General features: G+C 53.8%; 2 protein-coding genes across 5 annotated transcripts; both read left to right on the plus strand.

Moving 5' to 3' along the window:
- LOC146767013 (uncharacterized) lies at positions 1-3,978 on the plus strand. 4 transcript variants are annotated; one of them, XM_085583924.1, is made up of 6 exons: positions 1-999; positions 1,268-1,647; positions 2,026-2,124; positions 2,227-2,396; positions 3,237-3,337; positions 3,428-3,978. In XM_085583924.1, exons 2-6 carry the CDS (start codon positions 1,335-1,337, stop codon positions 3,540-3,542), a joined length of 798 nt encoding a protein of 265 aa, XP_085440050.1. In that variant the 5' UTR covers positions 1-999; positions 1,268-1,334; the 3' UTR covers positions 3,543-3,978. The 4 variants fall into 4 exon arrangements, with proteins under 4 accessions (XP_085440050.1, XP_085440049.1, XP_085440047.1 ...); XM_085583923.1 differs by having other exon boundaries at positions 496-632; positions 2,026-2,396; XM_085583921.1 differs by having other exon boundaries at positions 864-999; positions 2,026-2,396.
- A 7,322-nt stretch (positions 3,979-11,300) lies between these two features.
- Positions 11,301-19,035, plus strand: LOC144246635 (early activation antigen CD69-like). The gene is made up of 6 exons (XM_077784805.2): positions 11,301-11,577; positions 16,247-16,461; positions 16,841-16,939; positions 17,042-17,220; positions 17,421-17,521; positions 17,612-19,035. Exons 2-6 carry the CDS (start codon positions 16,314-16,316, stop codon positions 17,724-17,726), a joined length of 642 nt encoding a protein of 213 aa, XP_077640931.2. The 5' UTR covers positions 11,301-11,577; positions 16,247-16,313; the 3' UTR covers positions 17,727-19,035.
- Positions 19,036-20,082: the final 1,047 nt, after the last annotated feature.

The raw sequence follows: 20,082 nt of genomic DNA on the forward strand, positions 1-20,082 counted from the left end.
GCTCTCAGCCCAGCCCCCTCCGCCGCTTGCGGGACCGGGACTCGGGCCCCGGGGCAGGAAATGCTTTTCCCAAGTCGGGATTTCCCTCCCAACAGCTCAAGTCTCGCCTCTTCAGCAGCAGACCACGCAATGCCCCCAGTGCTTTGCCGATGGGAGCACTGGAAGAGATCCTGGAACACTGGGAGGGAACATGGAGAGAGGCACCAGGCATGAAGCTGCAATAGTTCGGTAGCGACGGGCTGGCGCTGCCGGGCCGGACTCAGCCCATCCCTCGGCGCTGCAAACGCCGCCAGCACCGAGCGATGCCGCCGCACGCCCGGCACTGCCGGTGCCGCGCCCGCCGCACCCAGCGGGGCTGGAAGCTCCATGGAGCAGCTCAGCGCCTGCTCCGCGCTCGGCCCTCCGAGCCCGGCCCGGAGCTGGGCTGGGGACACATCCCCATGGTGGGGCAGAGCCGCTGCTCGGGGCCCGGGGGATCCTTTATCCCCCTCGGGCAGCTGCGAGAGGCCGAGGGCAGAGTCCTGCTTCCGAGGCTGGAACCCCTGCTGCTCCACCTCTCGTGCTCTTGCGATGATTTGTTCGATACTAAATTCCAATAATTCCCCCAGCCGTGTCTCCTATTCCGGTGACCGGTGAGTGATCTCTCCCCGGCCTTTTCCCGACCCTGGAGCCTTCCCTGCTGTGTTCTGTGCCTGCCCGGGGCAGGAGGAGAGGCACAGAGCGGCTTTGCTGGCCCGGGCACCTGGCCAGGCGCAGCCCGGCCCGGGAATCCCTGCCAGAATTCACTCTTGAGAGCCCCAGAAGCAGCTTCCCCGGGGCTGCGGTTCTTCACCAGATCCAACGTCGTGGGGCCCTATTCCGTAGGGCGGGTTTAACGGGACATCAGGGACGTGACCGCACCTCCCCGCTCGCTCCGCCCTCCCCTTGCTGGGATGGGCTGCTTTCTTCTGGCGGAAAGTTCAAACGGATGAAACCGCTCAACCCCCGCCGGAACACGCGGTCGGTTCTGCCCCAGCTCGGGGCTCGCTGCGGGCGGAGGGGCCGCGCTGAGGGCCAGGGGGGTTCTGGCGAGTTCCTTGTGCCGGGTTCCGCCGGGTCCCCCTGCGCTGGGATCGCGGAGGGAGCGGCTGCCCGCGCTCTCCTCCTTGCCCGGATCGCTGGGGACGAGCCGGGGCCGCAGCAGCGACCAGAGCCGGCACCGCCCTGCTGAGCCTCGGTGTCCCGCGGGGCCGGCACCAGCAGTGACCTCGCATCGTGTCCCTTTCAGGGTGCCACCACCGCGGGTGTAAAGCTGTTCCCGAGGCGATCTCCGAGAGGCTTTGTCAGCACTCCTGATGGACTGGGAGAAAGGTGCTGTTTGTTCCTGGCAGAGAGATGAGGGCTGTGTGCTGGAGAAGGGTGAATTGTGCTGCACTCATGGAGTTGTGAAGAAGCTCGAGCATCTCCAGGAGGGACCAGCAGCCAGGGTTCCACACCTGCCTGGAGCACAAGAAGCCACTTGGCATGAGCAGGGAGATGCCATTTGTGAGTGTGAAGATGTGGAGAATGGATTCTGCAGCAGTGGTGGGAGTGTGAGGGAGCCCCTGGGTCCCCAGGGCACATCAGCAACCAATAATGAACACAAAAGGATCCTCAGAAGATGCCTGGGTGAGTGCAGGGCCACCCTGTGGCCTCTAGGGAGGGGAAAGTGTCACATCCCAGGCCCAGGGCTGGCAGGTGTGTGGCTGTTTCCCGATGTCTGGAAGATGCCTCGAGCTCTGCTGGGCCCCGTCAGTGGCTGGAACCAAGAGCCCCAGCTGCCCCCAAGGCTGTGCAGTTCTCCTGCTGCAGCCTGTCCCCACAGCTGTGTCCCTGGCTGTCCCCACAGCTGTGTCCCTGGCTGTGCCCAGGCTCTTGGCTCTCTGGCTGCCAGCTGAGTGAGGGGCACAGTGGCTGAGGGGTCCCTGCTGTGCTCCCTGGGCACGGGGTGAGCAGATTGCAGGGCCGGGTCTGGTTCTGGCAGCCAGCAGCTCTTTCCTGCTCCAGGTGAATGGTTCAGCTCCCGTCCCGTGCTCACGGCGGTGCTGATTCTGCTGCTCCTGGTGCTGGTGCTGGCTTTGGGGGTGGCCTTGGCTGTGCAGTCAGGTAAGGGAGGGGCAGCAGGCTGGGCCCAGCCCCTCGGGGCAGAGCGGGGTCCCTGCTCCCTGCAGAGGGGAATCCTCAGACCTTCTCCTCTTCCCCCTCCAGCACCACAGGTTCCAGTCACAACTGAGATTCTGCAGTGCTGTCCCCCTGGCTGGGTTGGGTCCAATGGGGTCTGCTACTACTTGTCAAGGGATTCCAGGAGCTGGGATCAGGCTCAGGAACGGTGCTCGGAGCTCAGGGCCTCCCTGGCCATTCTCCAGGATGAGGCCATGGTGAGTGAGGGGCTGCGGGCGGTGTGGGGTGGCTGAGGGGAGCCTGGGGGTGCTCCTGTGTGGAGTTGCGTTATTTGTATGTTTTATTATCCCTGTATTATGTATTGGTTTATTCCTTTGTACCCCCGTGTGCAACTTGGTTTATCCCCAGTTTTCCCGCCTTGTCCTCCCTTCCCGCCTTCCCAGTATCTATCCGTCACCCTGAAAGAGGCATTTTACCCCCCCCGGGTGCCTTGTCTATCACTCGGTGCCCCTTCCCATCCATCCAGAAGCTTCTACTCAGGGCACCGCGTGATTGGGCGAGGACCTGGGGCTCCCCCCATATCCTTCCCCCATTGGACCACGTTGTATCCCCCCATCCCGGAGCCACCCCCTATCCCTATCCCCATTGGTCGTTGGATACCCCTCCCTTACAGTTTATAAGCCAGTGCAAGCACCTTGTGCTTGTTCCTGTTGGCTGGCACCGTTCTAGGACATTTGGCCCTGTTGGGCTACAATAAACTCGGACTTAGCCCCCAGCAGGATCCGCTCTTCATTTACCACCGCGAGGCTTGCTAGCGCTGCCCGGAACCCACAAAGGCACTCTCCAAACCCCAGCTGCGAGTGGCGGAGGGTGCCTCAATCGCCCACCCTCGCCACAGGACGAGCTAACCGGGGCTGAGAGAAAAGGGATTTGGGGCGGGAGCGCGGCACTCCTGGGCCAGGCTGGGTGCTCGTAGGGCTGGGGGTGCAGCCCTGTGCCGGGGCCTTGCAGGGAAGGAGCCCCGGCGTGCAGGGGCAGCCCCGGGCACGGGTCCCCCCGAGGGGCCGGGGCAGCTCCCACTCCTCTCTCCTGGGCAGGATTTGCTCTTCCGCCTCCGCGGGAACGTCGATTACTGGATCGGGCTGCGCAGACGGGGCGAGCGCCTGCACTGGGGGGACGGCAGCAGCTACAGCTCCAGGTGAGTGCCAGGGAGCCGGGCAGGGCCTGGGGGGACAGGGGCACAAGGTGTTCCCCTGGGAACCAGCGCTGTCTCTGCTCCTCCCTGCAGGGTTCCTGTCTTTGGCAATTCCCCGTGTGTGCTCCTGGCAGAGAACAGATTGAGGAGTGAGAACTGCTCAAATGAGCAGCCGTATGTCTGCAGCAAGGCCCGAGCTGCCCTGTGACAGGGCTGCAGAAAGGACCTTGTCCACGTTGGCAGTGCCAGCTTCAGCTCTGAGCCCAGCCCAGGGCTGTCCTTCCTCAGCTGCACCCTGTGCCTTGCACTGACTCTCAGGGTCACCTCAGTGCCTGTCCATCCCCAGTGCAAACACAGGGGTGGGTGTTCAGGGGAAAAGTCTCTGCGGTGCATCCTGCCAGCGGTGCTGCTTGGAGTGAGTGGATTGCCCTCATTACATGTGAGGAACACAGCTCTCTATTCACCCTTCTTATAAAAGTTTTTATACATACCTTTCTTATAGACATAGAAATTATTTTATAAATATTTTAAAAGTTTATATATTATGACTTTACATTAACATGTTCTTTTGTTTGGTTTTAACCTTTGACTTGTCTTCATGCTATCTTGTCTAATTAAATGAATATATTTTATGTTTTCTTGTGGTTCTGTCTTCTTGTATTTTCACTCCCTGATAATGAGGGTCAATAATTCTTCTTTTTTTTCAGTGGTCTTGTTTCTGATTCCATTATCGTGTCTTTCAGATAAGAACGTCCCCAAATATGGGAAATCAATTCTTTTGCATCATTTTCTGAGTTAGTTACATGAAACAATAATTTCAGCATTTCACAGTCTCTATTATTCTATGCTCTAAGACGGTATCTATTACAGCCCTATTTACAGAAGCTATATGTTGCAAACATACAGTGACAGGTTATACTATATCAAAAGCAGTAATTACAATGTGTAGTATATCAGGATTCTTGTGGTCAATAATAACTTGAAAAGCCAAAGTTAGTACATAAATGTGAAAGCCCTAATTATAACATTATAGAACAACCTTGACTGGGGAAAGCAAATTTCCCTGGAAATCATCACAAATTGGCCTGAAGTTGAGACTTTAGGAGGGTCCTTGGAAGATGTGAGAAAGTGTGAGAACCCTGGGTTTGGTTTGGGGTCTCGTGTGGTGGTAAAGCTTCTCCTCCAACCCGTGTTCCCAAAGAAAAACTCCGCAGCCTCTTCTTGTTCGGTCTCAAGACGATTTATTGCTAGTTATCTAACAGATTAGGTTCTCGTGCTGCGGCCCTTTGGTCAGCGGCCCAGGCAGAGAATCACACACTCCTGACACCCTGACTGTCCAGTGTCTTCTTCTTCTCTCCCCCCCACCCAGGGCTGCTGCTATCTTTTATAAGATATATTACATATAACATGTTTACAATTATTCCCCAATACCTATTACCTATGTTACCAAGTGTTTTTCTATTCTAAACCAATCTGTGAGTGCCAACATCAGCATGAACATGGAGGTAAGGAAGAAGAAAGAAGAAGGATGGGTTCAGCCCACTTTCCTCCATCTTAGAACTTCTGACCCCCATGTACAAAGTAAAAACCCGCCTGTACATGCACTAAAAGCCCCCTGTACACTACTAAAGAATTTTTCCCTCTACTTTGTGACTACATTTACTATACTATCTAGCATTTTGTGACTGCTTGTTCCACCTTCAAAGTTGGTAATTCATTCCATGGTTCAAACTCGAAATCACAGCTAAATCCAGCTGCCTGCCGGGGTCCAGACTGCGTCTTACCACGGCCTGGAACCTCTAAAAATGTCTGAGAGACATTTTGAGTTCCCACAAGAAAGGACCCTCACTTTTAAAATTTCAAATGCTCATTAAACCATAGCAAAAAAATACAATACTAAGGAATAATTACAACGCTGGCGCTCTCTGGGGCTATCAGCCACATGCACATTTACAAAATGGGTGCTCTGCCTTTTATACCCTCAGCCCCTCCCAGAGTTGTGTCAGTGAACCCCTTCTCTGCCGTGCACTGGTGCAGATCACTTCCTTACATCTCGACTGCAGCTCAGGTGCTGTCCTGTCGCCCCTCCTGGTAAGAAGCCGGCCCTCCCCAAATGCCCTGGCTGCTGAGGCTGCTACAGGGGCAGGGGAAAGGGGACTGGGGGAGGTCATGTTACAGTAACAGCTCTATACATTTACAAAAATTCTCCTAATATATACATAATATCTATCTCTTCATTGTGAGAGCCACCCATCACATGAGTCATCTATAACAAGTCACACTTCTCCTTTCCTATGAACCATGAGGCTTGAAAAATTACCTCTTGTTTTCAATTCTGATTTTTAATGAATCACACTAACATCTGTTGGTATGGGCAAGGACAGTGGAACAGAAGGAGAACATCTCAGGGTTTCTTTAGACACACTTACTTGGAATGGTCCAAATGGCACCACTGAGTTGTGGTATGGCTTTTTTACCCCCATCTGCTGTGCCTATGGGGTGCTGCCCATGGCAGGTGGATCTCAGTGGTGAGTCCAGAGGCCAACTCAGCCTTGCCTTCTAGTCCCTGTTGTATTTAGAGGCAGCTGAGGAATGACAGAGCTCTGCTGTGGTTTCTTGCCCCCACCTTACCATGCCTATGGGATTGCTGCCCACAGCAGGGCTATGGAATCTTCTCAGTGGGGAATACAGGGGCCAACCTGGTTTTGCCCTCTATTTCTTGTTCTACTTTACTTGTTGGTCCTTAAGGAAACCTCTCCAATGCCTCTGACGGTTCCCTGTGTACTTCCCCTCAACAGATGCTTGTAATTCTCATCTAACAAAACAGGACAATTCCATTAATAAACTATACAGTTCAATCTCCCCACCTAATGTGTGAGTTCATCTTCAAGCTGGTGGAAGCTCGACTCCACTGCTGGGAAACCTTTGAGCTTCTCTGGTTATCTCTGACCCAGTCTGGATGCTGCAGTCTGTCTCTGGGTTCTTTCCCCAGCCTTTCATTCTGTTGGCGTGAGCCGCTCTCACTCTGCGCTTGGCACAGCCCATTCAGTGCTGAGCAGCACCTGAAAGGGACCTCCCCACTGAGGGCTGAGCACTGAAGGCAACGTGCACAGCACAGCCTCGTGTGTGTCATTATTTGAGAGGGTAATTGAGTCTTACAGTGGTTACCCACCGCTGCTGGCACAGGGAACTGCCTGGCCGAGGAAGCACCACAGTCCCAGAGAGGTTTAGCACTTGGCCTAGCGCCCCGTTCTGCTGGCAGCAGTTTTTGGGGAGCGTGGCCTAGAACAGCAGTGGATCACAGTGACTGCAGATACCCCTGTTTATGGGGATTTAATGGGAACTTCACACTATTAAATTTGATGGAAATCACTGCACACAACTTTACATCAACCTTTTGGGAAATATATAGGTAGAGGCAAATTCTTCTCCTTCTTCTTCTTCTCCTTACGAGAGCAGAGTGTACACAGAGAGCCAGGAGCTGCTCCAGCCAGCAGAGCTGGGTAGTGACACATACACAAACACAGGTGTATATGTACATATATATATATAAATACATATTTACGTCTGTTTTTGGAGGAGGGACAGCAGTGGGATGCATGGAGCCGTGTATCCAGAGCCATCTTTGTCCCCCGTCCCATCTTTCACACGATTTGGAGACAGTCCCCCGTTGCCATGAAGGTGATTTGGGAACTCATCGGGGTCTTCCAAGTCCCTTGTTCGTGGTGCCAGATAATGCAAGAGACCTCGTATTGATCGTCAAGCTAGACAGGACAGACATAGATCCGAACCAATGCGGTTAATCAAAGGTTTTCTGTTTATTGTTTATAAAATGGCCGTTTATATACACTTCAATATAGTTTACAATTGTGAGCACACTGTCATTGGCAAGCAAACATTGTTTGTCTTTGTGTTAAGGTGGTTAAAGTTTCACACTGCAGGCCTATACTAACTCACAGCCAGAAAGCCCATTGCTCTCTGCTTACCCCTTAACATAATTGCTCACTGTGCACAGACCAATTTCTGACTGCGCCACAGCTTCAAAGGCCTCACTGAGGCCGTGGCTGAGGCCGAGGCTGGGGCAGCTCAGCCTTCACTCCAAATATAAACCGTGTCCTGTCCCTCTCAGAAATCCTGCTGCAGGAGAGGGCAAAGAGACCACGCTGGATTCTGGCTTCTTGCCCCTCACCCTGCAAGGGCCAGACTGAGCACCTTTGGCTGGCCTGTCTTCCCCAGGAGCCTGACCAGCTCCAAGGAGAGCACTGGAAAGATGGATTGAGCATCACTGCTGGTGCACAGCACACGTGGCATTTTTCACCCCTCACATCACCATGGCATGCTGGGCTAGGAACTAACAACTCCTTACCCCAGTGCCTTAGAAGCTCGTGCTCTGTCAAGGGGCACCTTTGACTTCTGAGCTGAGGAGGGCACGTGTGGCCTCTGCTGCTGGGGAGGGCAGCTCACAGTCCCCTGGGATGGGGTAAGGAAAGCTCCAGGCCTCTCTGCAGGGGTGACAGTGACTCTGAAACACAGTTTTCATCCAGATTTCTTCTCAGACTGAAAGGGGTCTGTGTTATGCATGGAAATTTTAGTGGAAAATGTTACAGATGCACATTATATAATTGGCTTTTCACAAGTATTAAAATGCATATTATGTGTGTTATGTTGGAAACTTATGCTGTATTAATCTTTTAAGTAGTACTGTATTAATCTTTTTTAAGTAGTGTGGTAAATACTGTCTTTAGGCTATAGCATAATATTAAAATATGTGATGTAAGATATTTTTTGTAATGAGTGCAAGAAATGGAAAAGATAATAATGAAGTTCTTCACAATATCCCATTAGGCTAGAGATAACAGCAACAAGACACCAAGATTCCAAGAGAATTATTACCTGCTTATCTGGAACACTTAGACTTCGAGGAGCCAAGAAAATTGATTCACAAGATGGGGGGAAGCTAAAACTAAGCAGAAACACCCGAGTTTGAAAGGAATGTTTCAATCGTGTATGAGATATATGAATATGGAAGAGATTATTGCTCTGAGGGGTAATCCTGTGTTAGCAAGGGGTGCTTTGAGGCAGAGAGCAAGGCACCCGGACGTCTGAAGTTCTTTGCTTTTTATTGCCTTGTATTGTCCTAATTTTTATTACTATTTTCATTACTATTAAACTTCTAAAATTTTAACACAAGTGAATGGCGGTTTTCACAGAAAACAACTGTAATTGCTAATAAATAATTCTCATCAATGTACAGTCTGTTTTATAAAGAAGTTTTTGTTCAGACTAACAGAAAATCTTTTTGTGATGTACAGCTGTCAGTGTTGACATAACATTTGTCTTTTACAAGGCAAATATTTAGTTTTCTACAGCAGTGCTAGAGATTCTATGAGCAACTGAATCCCTGTGGTGTAACAGTTCCTGCATTTTATCTCTGGACTTTGAGACCCAGCTGTGAGAGGACAGCCACAGGCAGAAAGGCAGTTGCATCTGGTTAGCAGGAAGTTAAATGGGAACATTACAGCAAGATTCACTGTATGGGGAAATAAAGTCACAGCCTGTGGTTACCTTGGATTTCTGCTGGGTAAAACATCCTGACAGAAACCACTGCCAGTGCCATGGGAAGAGCTGAGAGCTGCTGGCCAGGAGTGGATGTGCTGTTTCTGATGCTGCTAAACTATTCCATGGCTCACCTGGAGCCCAGAAACTTCTGCTAGGAACTTTGTGATAAAAATAACTGCACTCTTTTCTGGGGATCTTTTTCTTTGGGATCCTACAGACATTTCTGAGTTAGCTCCCTGGCCTCACTACAACTGTCTTTTTCCAAATCCAGCTCTTAGGCAGAAGGATGCTTCCAAGGCAAAAGGATTTCTGAAGCAGTGCTGCCCTGCAGCACCTGGGTGCCTTCAGGCCATCCATCCCAAAGGAAAAGTGACTTCTGGGCCCAGGAGAGCCAAGAGATCTGTTGGCTGGAGAAATCAGGAGCAGAGAAGGCGATTCCAGCTCTGCTGTTTGCTGTTCCTCCCCATTAGACAGGAGAGGATCAAGCACATTCAATCAGCCTTTGCTTCCTTAGGCACGAAATCTCGGAGGAGACAAGGCCACCTCAGGGCCTCCAGACCCCACCTGACAAAGGAAATGCTGAAACCTCACCATGGTCTCCTCCACTAACATGAGGAACTTTTCTTGTGGGCACCCAACAGCATTTCCCACACAGCCCAGCTGCTGCTGAAAATTGCATTCACATTCAGGGGGAAAGAAAAATAAAAAAAGGAATCATAGACATCTGAGGTAAAATTTGGGTTTCACAGAAGTAAAATTTCTCTTTTTTTTTTTTTAACAGAGACAGATTTTCATCTTTTAAACCCAAATCTTCTCTGGCACACACAAGAACATAAAATATAGAAACACTTTTCATCAAACTTGAAACATTTTGTTTTTGCAAATTCTGTTTTTCCATGAAGTGTGGCTGGATGAACACTACTGAAGCACACAAGTTCTAGGACTACTACTACAAACTGCAGAAATCATTGAAAATTCTCTCCTACTGGCAGTAAGATTAAACATGTCTAAATGTTTCTTTGTATGGAGAGCAGCTGTACTGAATGGTTTCAACATCAAAATCAACTGGAAAACAATGATTTCAGGTGAAATATTAAAAATTAATACTGTGTTATAGATATATATTATAGTATTGGCTTTTTGCAAATATTAAAATGGATTCTATATTTGTCATGTTAAAGTAACTTTGTTAAAAATATATAGTTTATATTTCTGTTGTTAACTTAAACTTATAAATAGCTGACATAAATATGCTTGTGTTTGTCCTGACTTGTAAGATTAGCATGTATTCCATTTGCCATCTGTTGGAGGCTGGGTAGTTTTCTTATCTCTTCCAAGAACAATGTCTCCCTCGGGGAGATCTCTTAATGGCCATTAATGTCTCACTGCATGACTGGTAAAGTTCCATCATCCCATTGTGAGATGCTCCACCCAGAGGGAGGAGCCAAGCATCCTTACCTGCATAAAATCAGCATTTTTAAGACACCAAAGCAGCCCCTTCGCTGGATTCCCAGAGGAGCAGCTTCTTCTCTGCTGGATTCCCAGAAGACCAGGCCCATCTACTCCATCCCCAGACCTTCAGAGGAAACTCCACCCTTCTAGAGATCACCGCTTCAGCAGCATTTCATATGCCACTCCAGGAAGAACAGCCACTATTTAACTGGACTATTACCAACACCCTGACTCCTCAGGGTGTCAGCTTTCTGACTCTATCAGTAGTTTTGTTTGTATTAAATCCACTTTTATAAAATTTAATTTTTCTCCTACTAAAGAACTGTTATTCACATTCCCATATCTTTGCCTGAAAGCCTTTTAATTTAAAAATTGTGGTATTTCGGAGGGAGGGGGTTTACCTTTTCCATTTCACAGGAGGCTCTTTCCATCCTTCACAGACTCCTGTCTTTTCAAACCAAGACACTGACCATCCTTCCAAAGCCGATACGACCTCCTTTTATTCCTAAGTTCCTTCAAAACCTCATTGCCCATCCAGGCTGCACATTTGCCTCATTGTCTCATTTTTGGGCACACAGGGACAGGCTGTTTCTGTGCCCTCAAGATCTCTGCTTTGAAGCATGCCACCTTTCCTGGACTCCTTTGGTTTTAAGGGCTGATTCCCAAGGAACTTTCTGAATAAGTCTCCCAAATAGGCCAAAGTGTGCTGTCCAGAAGCCCAGTACAAAAATTGTATTGATGTTCCTCCTGATAACACCAAATATTGAGAACACTGTAACTTCATGATCACCATGGCACAAGACGCCTGCAACCAGCACAGCTCCCTCCAGCCCATCTCCAGTTACAAACCACAATCCCAACAAAGTCCCCCCTGGGGCCTCATTCACCAGCTGTGACTCCAGACCCCGGAAACACGTCCTGAGTGCCGCGGATCCCGGCCAGGCTCCTCCCGATTGCCGCGGGCTCGCTGCCGAGCGCGTTTCGCTCACTCACTCCCAAACCGGCTCCAACCCTGTGCTCCTCTCCTCCCCAACCCCGCTGCTGCCCGGCCGCTGTTTGTTCCACTCGGCCAAAATCCTCCCGCACCGACACCGCGGGCACCGTGCGGCGGCAGCGGCCGTGCCCGGTGGGTCTGTCCGGGAGCGGAGCGGCGGCCCCGGAGCCCGGCGAGGCGGCGGCCCCGGAGCCCGGCGAGGCGGCGGCACCGGAGCTCGGAGGCGGCTCCAGCCCAGGTGGGACCCGCGCTCGGTTCCGCCCCAGCTCGGGGCTCGCTGCGGGCGGGGGCCGCTGCTCGGGCGGGCGGTGTCCGTGCCCGGCTCGGGGCTGGCACGGGATGAACCCGAACGTGCCTCAGAGCCCAAAGCGCTGCGGGCGCCGAGCGGGGGCAGAAAGCGCCGCACGCTGCCCGCTCCGGGGCCGAGGCTTCTCGGCGCTGCGCTCTCTGCCAGGAGCCGCTCCACGGGCACGGGCAGGGAGACAGAGCGGCTGTGCCACCGGGTTGGAATTTAGTCTCAGTCCTTTTTTCCTCCTCCTTTCTCCTCCCTTTTTTCTTTTTCTGTTTGAATCCGAAGAGGCCTCAGCTGCCTCCCTTTTTCCTTCCTCTCTCACCTTCCCGGTCCTATTTCCCACACATCTTTTTAAGGTTATTACTGATTATCTATTAGGTAGAAGATAAGACAGATGAAAGATAAGTTACAATCAACAAAATACTCCAATTTTGTAATCTCAAGTACAATCATGTCACTGACAAAGAGCTTGGGAGAACAAAAAGATATTGTCCAATGTCCCTGAGGGAATGGAAAGAAATGACCATTGCTCTATAGTCAACATGGCTGGAGCTCAGGGCCGTGCTGCCTAGGCAGGAGGAAGTCCAGCAGCTGGCAATGTTTACCTTGGCATCACTGGAAGCCTGGAACAGGGAATGGCTGAAGAGGGTTAGCAGGAACACAGTTCCATGGTGGTAAATACTGTAGGACAGAAGGCCTCTGTTGCCAAGCTGCCTCTCCAAGTCTCCAGACACAGCCACGTCCTGGCAGTGCTGCCTCTGTTCCTGTCCTGGCCACGAGGGCTGAGTGGTGACTGGGTCACCTCTCTTCTCACTGGGCCTCGCTTTCTCGGAGCCCACTGATGTCTGATCACAGGAACGGGTGAGCACTTTAAACCTGCTGGTGATAAACACCTGCACACCTTCTCCCTCAGCTCCTAAATCACCTCGGCCTTGCCATTGCACACTCTGCTGGAGATCCTCATATGTGGGAACTGGCCCAGCAGTGACCCAGAGTCAGCTGGATTTCACCCCAAAAGAGCCGGGTGTCAGTTCCAGGCCCTGGGAATCATTTGTTGAATTCAGGGAGAGCCTGAGAGTTCCCCATAAGCCTTTGGTGTTATTGTGATAAGTTGCCAAAGTTCTGCTCCCCTATTGCTTACTTGTTTCTCCTGTATGGTTATAGTTCTAGAATGTTCCACCCCCAAGTGTGTATATTGTTGCTTCCCCCTTTGTTTCAGGTCTTTGGATCCTGCCCCTCGTATGGTGCAGGGCTTCTCCACGTTTGTTATTTTTCACCCTTTATTAAAGTTCTTTGCAGGCAGCTCCATCAAAGCAGCTCCTTTTCCTTTTCACCACCCTTGCCTGAAGTCAGGGATCCAGAGAGGTTTGTCACAGCCACCCTCACTGTGACACTTACATAGAAGTGTTTAAAAACTCTTTTAGTATAAATATTGCATTATTCAGACATTCGTTAGGAGCCAGTTCCCCTTTCTTTTTGTTTCAAAAATAATATGCATGTGTCTTGGTATGAACATGAAGGGAACATCAAAACAGAACAATATATGCAGTGAAACAAGAAACTTGCAGAATCAAGAATAAGTCAGATAATACATGTCATTAATGACACGTGAAATTGGATGATTATCAATGTCTTAAATACTGCACCACCACCCAGAGCCTGCAGCAGCTGCCACACCTTGTGTCAGTCAGGACCTGCATGGCCATTCTCAGGAAAGGTGTCCAAGCTCACTTTAAAAATAGATCCAGCTGTCACATTGTTATAGGGTCAAATTGCCAAGTCAGAGAGACTTGAATATAGTTTTGAGGCAGAAAACACCCGGGTTTGTTGGCAATTTTCTGGCCAGAGCCCAGACCCTCATTGGGAGGGTCTCCCTAACATATCCAAAACCAAGTCTCTCAACAGCAGCAGTGATGAGATGCCCCAAACACAGCACACTGCTGGGCTGCTTCTGTGGGAATTCCTGGGGCTGGATCTGATTCCCAAAGAGCAGAAGCAGCCTTGCCCTCAGCAGGTGACAGCCGTGTCCTGGAAGGATGTGTGTCACACAAGGGTCCGTAAAGTCCACAGGGCCTCAGCTCAGATGAGGCTTTCCACAAAGGCCAGAGATCTTATCCTGCAACTCTGAAAGCCCAGGAGAATGATGAGACAGCACTGGGCCAAGGCATAGCAAACCTGCTGAAACGAGAGAAGGGACTAAAGACTGAGAAGGCAGAGCAGGGAAGGGCTGTGGACAGCCTGTTCAAAGAGAGGCATCTGCAGCTGGAGAACAGAAAAGAGAGATCCCACAATGACGCGTGTCTTGTAGGTACTCACACAAAGATATGTCAAAGATTTTGAAAAGCCAGTTATAAACAAGGTAATAATATCTTGTGAATATTGCCTGTACCAAAAGAAACAACAACAATGTAGAATTTGTCAAACTGCCCAACAAACCGGGAGCTTCTTGACATTTGATGTATTGTAATACCATATAGTAAATGTTATCAGCATTTCTGTTAATGAAATTAGAATGTTTTATGCTGCACAAAATAACAATAATAAAAAGGCACTGCATTTACTGCTTTAATCTCTCCAGTAACAATACTCAGAGAAATCCACGAAAACTACAAGATTAACTTAAAAAAGCATTTCAACATATTTTAAGGCATTCTAAAACATAGTGCGTGAGGCTTCAGTAACCAGAGGCAGTCAGAGAACTTACGGCAGATACCGGGGGGTTCGCCCCGCCGCAGCGGGGAAGGGACAGCAGCGGAGTGAGGTCGCCCGGGGGAGAACCGGAGCCGCCGTGCCGCGCCGGGAAAAGCGGAGCCAGGCGGGGGTGGGAAAAGCGGAGCCAGCCGGGGGTGGGAAAAGCGGAGCCAGCCGCGGGTGGGAAAAGCGGAGCCAGGCGGGGGTGGGAAAAGCGGAGCCAGGCGGGGGTGGGAAAAGCGGAGCCAGGCGGGGGTGGGAAAAGCGGAGCCAGGCGGGGGTGGGAAAAGCGGAGCCAGCCGGGGGTGGGAAAAGCCGGGCTTAGGCGAGGGCCGGCGCCGCGCGGGGAAAGCCGAGCTGGCCCCGCACGGGGCTCGGGATGCGGCGGGGCTGCCCCGACACCCGCAGAGGGTTTGCATTGCGCTGAGCCGAGCGAAAGGGACTCGGGTTCAGATCCCCGAATCCCGGCTGGCAGCGACGCGCATTGAGAGAACGGTGAAGGAACCGATCCCGGAGAAGGCGGCGGGGAGCGCCGGGGAGAGGGGACCGCGGGGGAGCGGGGAGCAGAACGGCCGAGCCGCGATGGGCAGCGCTCCCGGACTCTGATTGATCAAATCGGCTCAAATCGGCTCAAATCGGCTCAAATCGGCGGCGGCAGCGGCCGCACCCGCTGTGTGTGGCGGGGAGCGGAGCGGCGGCGGCCCCGGAGCCCGGCGAGGCGGCGGCGGAGCTCGGAGGCGGCTCCGGCCCCGGCGGGACCCGCGCTCGGTTCCGCCCCAGCTCGGGGCTCGCTGCGGGCGGAGGGGCCGCGCTGAGGGCCAGGGGGGTTCTGGCGAGTTCCTTGTGCCGGGTTCCGCCGGGTCCCCCTGCGCTGGGATCGCGGAGTGTGGACACCCTGGGCGGCATCCTCTCAAATTGGGAAGACACAAGAAGCTTCCTTCAAAAAACTGTTAAGACCCCAGTGACCCCTTCCCCTGTTCCTAGGTCTGTTCCTATGTCCCCGAGCCACTCCCTCCTTATTCTCTGATTGACCCTTATCTTTGTACTGCCCCGAGACTCGGGGCATCTCCGGTCCCTCGGGAGGGAGGAAAATCTGGCCCCTTCATGTGTGTATGCCTGGGACCTGAACATCTTACGGGGAGGCTGAATAAAACATCTGTGGGTACTATGCAAAGGCCGTTTTTCCTTCCTTACCCTTGACTTTACTATGAGCAGTTCTGGTCGCAACAGCTGGGGACGAGCCGGGGCCGCAGCAGCGATGGCTCGTCCCGGTTGCTCTCGCTCGGGCGGAGGCGGCTGCTCCGTGCCCGGGACAGTTCCCGGCCGTGCGGCACCGGGCTGGGGCCGCTGCTCGGGCGGGCGGTGTCCGTGCCCGGCTCGGGGCTGGCACGGGATGAACCCGAACGTGCCTCAGAGCCCAAAGCGCTGCGGGCGCCGAGCGGGGGCAGAAAGCGCCGCACGCTGCCCGCTCCGGGGCCGAGGCTTCTCGGCGCTGCGCTCTCTGCCAGGAGCCGCTCCACGGGCACGGGCAGGGAGACAGAGCGGCTGTGCCGGCGCTCGGTGTCCCCGGGCTCCGAGCCGCCGGGGCAGGGCATGCGGGGGACAATGGTGAACCCCCGGGGCTGCTGGTTCCTGCCCCTGGGCAGGCGGGCTCCGACCGCAGCTGCCCTGGGCCGGCAGCATCCGGCAGCTGCCCGGCGCTGTCAGCGCCTGTCCCGCACGGAGCTGGGCTGCAGCGGCTGCAGAGCCACAGGGGCCGGGGCTGCGGGGAGCGCAGAGCTCCCGGAGGCTGCGCTTGTCTCCGCAGCTGCTGCCGCAGCCCTGGGGAGCGGGGACAGCGCAGCCAGAGCCCGCACCGCCCTGCTGAGCCTCGGGGTCCCGCGGGGCCGGCACCGGCAGTGACCTCGCATCGTGTCCCTTTCAGGGTGCCACCACCGCGGTTGTAAAGCTGTTCCCGAGGCGACCTCCGAGGGGCTTTGTCAGCACTCCTGATGTCTCGGGAGCAAGGTGCTGTTTGTTCCTGGCAGAGAGATGAGGGCTGTGAGCTGCAGGAGAGTGAATTCTGCTCCACCCATGGGGGGGTCAATGAGTCCCTGGAGAACCGGTCAGCAACACAGAATCCACTCAGAAGATTCCTGGGTGAGTTCAGGGCCACCCCTGTGGCCTCTACGGAGAGGACAGTGTCACATCCCAAGGCCAGGGCTGGCAGGTGTGTGGCTGTTTCCCGATGTCTGGAATAGGCCTCGTGCTCTGCTGGGCCCCGTCAGTGGCTGGAACCAAGAGCCCCAGCTGCCCCCAAGGCTGTGCAGTTCTCCTGCTGCAGCCTGTCCCCACAGCTGTGTCCCTGACTGTCCCCACAGCTGTGTCCCTGCCTGTGCCCAGGCTCTTGGCTCTCTGGCTGCCAGCTGAGTGAGGGGCACAGTGACTGAGGGGTCCCTGCTGTGCTCCCTGGGCACGGGGTGAGCAGATTGCAGGGCCGGGTCTGGTTCTGGCAGCCAGCAGCTCTTTCCTGCTCCAGGTGAATGGTTCAGCTCCCGTCCCGTGCTCACGGCGGTGCTGATTCTGCTGCTCCTGGTGCTGGTGCTGGCTCTGGGGGTGGCCTTGGCTGTGCAGTCAGGTAAGGGAGGGGCAGCAGGCTGGGCCCAGCCCCTCGGGGCAGAGCGGGGTCCCTGCTCCCTGCAGAGGGGAATCCTCAGACCTTCTCCTCTTCCCCCTCCAGCACCACAGGTTCCAGTCACACCTGCGACTCCGCAGTTGGTTCTGGGCTGTCCCCGTGGCTGGGTTGGGTACAGTGGGGTCTGCTACTACTCGTCAAGGGATTCCAGGAGCTGGGATCAGGCTCAGGAACGGTGCTCGGAGCTCGGGGCCTCCCTGGCCATTCTCCAGGATGAGGCCATGGTGAGTGAGGGGCTGCGGGCGGTGTGGGGTGGCTGAGGGGAGCCTGGGGGTGCTCCTGGGCCAGGCTGGGTGCTCATAGGGCTGGGGGTGCAGCCCTGTGCCGGGGCCTTGCAGGGAAGGAGCCCCGGCGTGCGGGGGCAGCCCCGGGCACGGGTCCCCCCGAGGGGCCGGGGCAGCTCCCACTCCTCTCTCCTGGGCAGGATTTGCTCTTCTGCCTCCGCGGGAACGTCGATTACTGGATCGGGCTGCGCAGACGGGGCGAGCGCCTGCACTGGGGGGACGGCAGCAGCTACAGCTCCAGGTGAGTGCCGGGGAGCCGGGCAGGGCCTGGGGGCACAGGGGCACAAGGTGTTCCCCTGGGAACCAGCACTGTCTCTGCTCCTCCCTGCAGGGTTCCTGTCTTTGGTAATTCCGAGTGTGTGTTCCTGGCTGAGAACAGATTGAGGAGTGAGAACTGCTCAAATGAGCGGCCGTATGTCTGCAGCAAGGCCCAAGCTGCCCTGTGACAGGGCTGCAGAAAGGACCTTGTCCATGCTGGGCAGTGCCAGCTTCAGCTCTGAGCCCAGCCCAGGGCTGTCCTTCCTCAGCTGCACCCTGTGCCTTGCCCTGACTCTCAGGGTCACCTCAGTGCCTGTCCATCCCCAGGGCCAGCGCTGGGCTGGGTGTTCAGGGGAAAAGTCTCTGCAGTACATCCTCCCAGCGGTGCTTCCTGCAATGAGTGGATTGCTCTCCTTACACAACAAGCTCTAATGGGAAATCCAAATGGCCCTGGCCTCTTGGAAATCATGAACTGGCTTTCCAGCTCTGTGAGAGGAAACAGAGGTCAAATCCATGCAGGAAGAGGGGAGAAATAGCAGGTGGTGGGAATCACTGACAATTTGGATTCATTTTATCTGCCTGAGCTGCAAAGGCTGACAGACCCTGAGCACTGCCAGTATTGTGATGTGTCCTGCCCTGCTCCTGCCCTGGCTGCAGCTGCCTGTTGAGACGGGCCCTTGTGTCTAAAGGAGCTGTACTGAGGGACAGTTGCTGCAATAAGATCAACTGAGTAAAATAAAGAGAATAAAAAGCTGCACTATGGGGTCTCGTCCACTTGGTAACGCTAAAAGAGCTGTTTCGAGGCACGTCAGGGCGGTGGAGGTGCTGAAAGGGTGGCGGGAAAGGCTGGAGGAGGGATGGGAATAGAACAGAGAGAATGGTGTAAAATGTCACAAAAGCACTGTACCAGCCGTAGTCACTGCCCCACAACTCAAAGAGCTGCACCAAGGGACCATTGGGGCAGTGCTGGTTAGAAATGAGGCACAGGAAAGGGTGTGAATTGTGAAGGGAATAAAAGAGAATGGGATAAGGAAAAATGATAACAGAACTACACCAGGAGTGGCCCCCAACTGCTGTCACTAACAGAACTGCACTGAGGGATGGCTGTTGTTATCATGCTGACATGGTAGTGTGGAGGAAGGTTTTAGAAAGGCCTTGGGAATGGTAAACTGAGGAAAAGGATACATTTATGTATGCCCCATTGTTTTAGAAAGGCCTTGGGAATGGTAAACTGAGGTAAAAGATACATTTATGTATGCTCCACTGTTTCGGGAAAGTCCCGCTTCAGCATTCCTCCGTAAACCCCCTTCTCCCCACCCCTGAGCAGTTCGCATTGGACCTGGCCCCTGGGGTGGTTCTGATGTGCCTTATCTGAACACTGTCTCTATTGTTTAGTCCTTATCTCTTAATTTTGCTGTATAAAACTGTATCTGGGCAATAGCCCCGGGTCTTTGGTCCCTGCAACGCTTCAGGCAATACAATCTATCTGGACAAGCATACCGTTGGTCTCTCTTGGTCTCTTTATCTTGAATCCTAGCGGCGACTGAGGCAACGCCACAGCTCGGACTGTGCTAACCCAGCCGCTGCCTGGTGAGCCCAGGGCAGCGGGACCGCGGAAAACCCCGGCCCCGGAGGGGACAGCTAGCCGGGGTCCCGGGGGGCCGGGGAGGGACGGGGGACAGCGGCGAGTGACCCCCAAAAGCAACGAGTGGCGGTCGAAAGAGAAGCAACAAGTGGCGCACCAACGTTGGGCTTTGCACTGGTCTGAGCAAGCCTGCCCCAGCCGTCGTGGACAGTGCACTGGCTAGAAGCTTTTCCAGACACTTTGCAGTGTCACCGCGAGCTGCAGAGCGGAGAGTGGTGCGAATAAGCCGCCACGCAGGCTGTCAGCTGTGCGGGGAGAAGCTCTGGGATCACGCTGGTGGTGTGAGGCATTTGCCTCTCCACACAGCCCAGCGGGACTGTTGCCGTGGGAACAGACGCCGATTTCTGTCCGGCGCGGTCTCCACGGGTGCGGACAGCACCTCCCAAAACCTGGGAGACTGTCCGAGGGTTCGGGAACCGTTGCTGCAGTGGTGTCTAAAGGACGGCGGTGGGTGAGTCTCGGTACTGGGGGGCAGGGGCCCGGCCAGGAGACATCGGCTCCTGTGTGCCCGTGGGGGGACACGCCAGTGCGCAGGCGTGACGGGAGTCTCCGTCGTAGCTTTAGAACTTTGGGTTTGCTGCAGTAATTGGTTGAGATTTTGCTGTGTAGCCAGCCATGGGTGTTAGGCTGACTAAACAGCAGAAAGAGATTTATAAACAAGTTCGGGAGCCCCTGCAGAGTGCAGGTGTCAAATTTCCTAAGAGCCTTGTGAAAGAGTTTGTCAGATGGTTATCAGTGTTCCAGAGGTAACAGAGCAAGTAGTGAGAGAAAGACGATTTTGGAAGTGTGTGGGTGCAGTGCTGAGTGAAAGGACAAAGGCAGGAGATCCCTCAGTGAAAGAAGGTTTTATGAGAATGTTTTTGTTCGTTTACGAAAACAAAACAAAAAACAAAAAAAGA

This window comes from Lonchura striata, chromosome 6, assembly GCF_050655825.1.
Source record: "Lonchura striata isolate lonStrDom1 chromosome 6, ASM5065582v1, whole genome shotgun sequence".
NCBI lineage: Eukaryota > Metazoa > Chordata > Aves > Passeriformes > Estrildidae > Lonchura > Lonchura striata.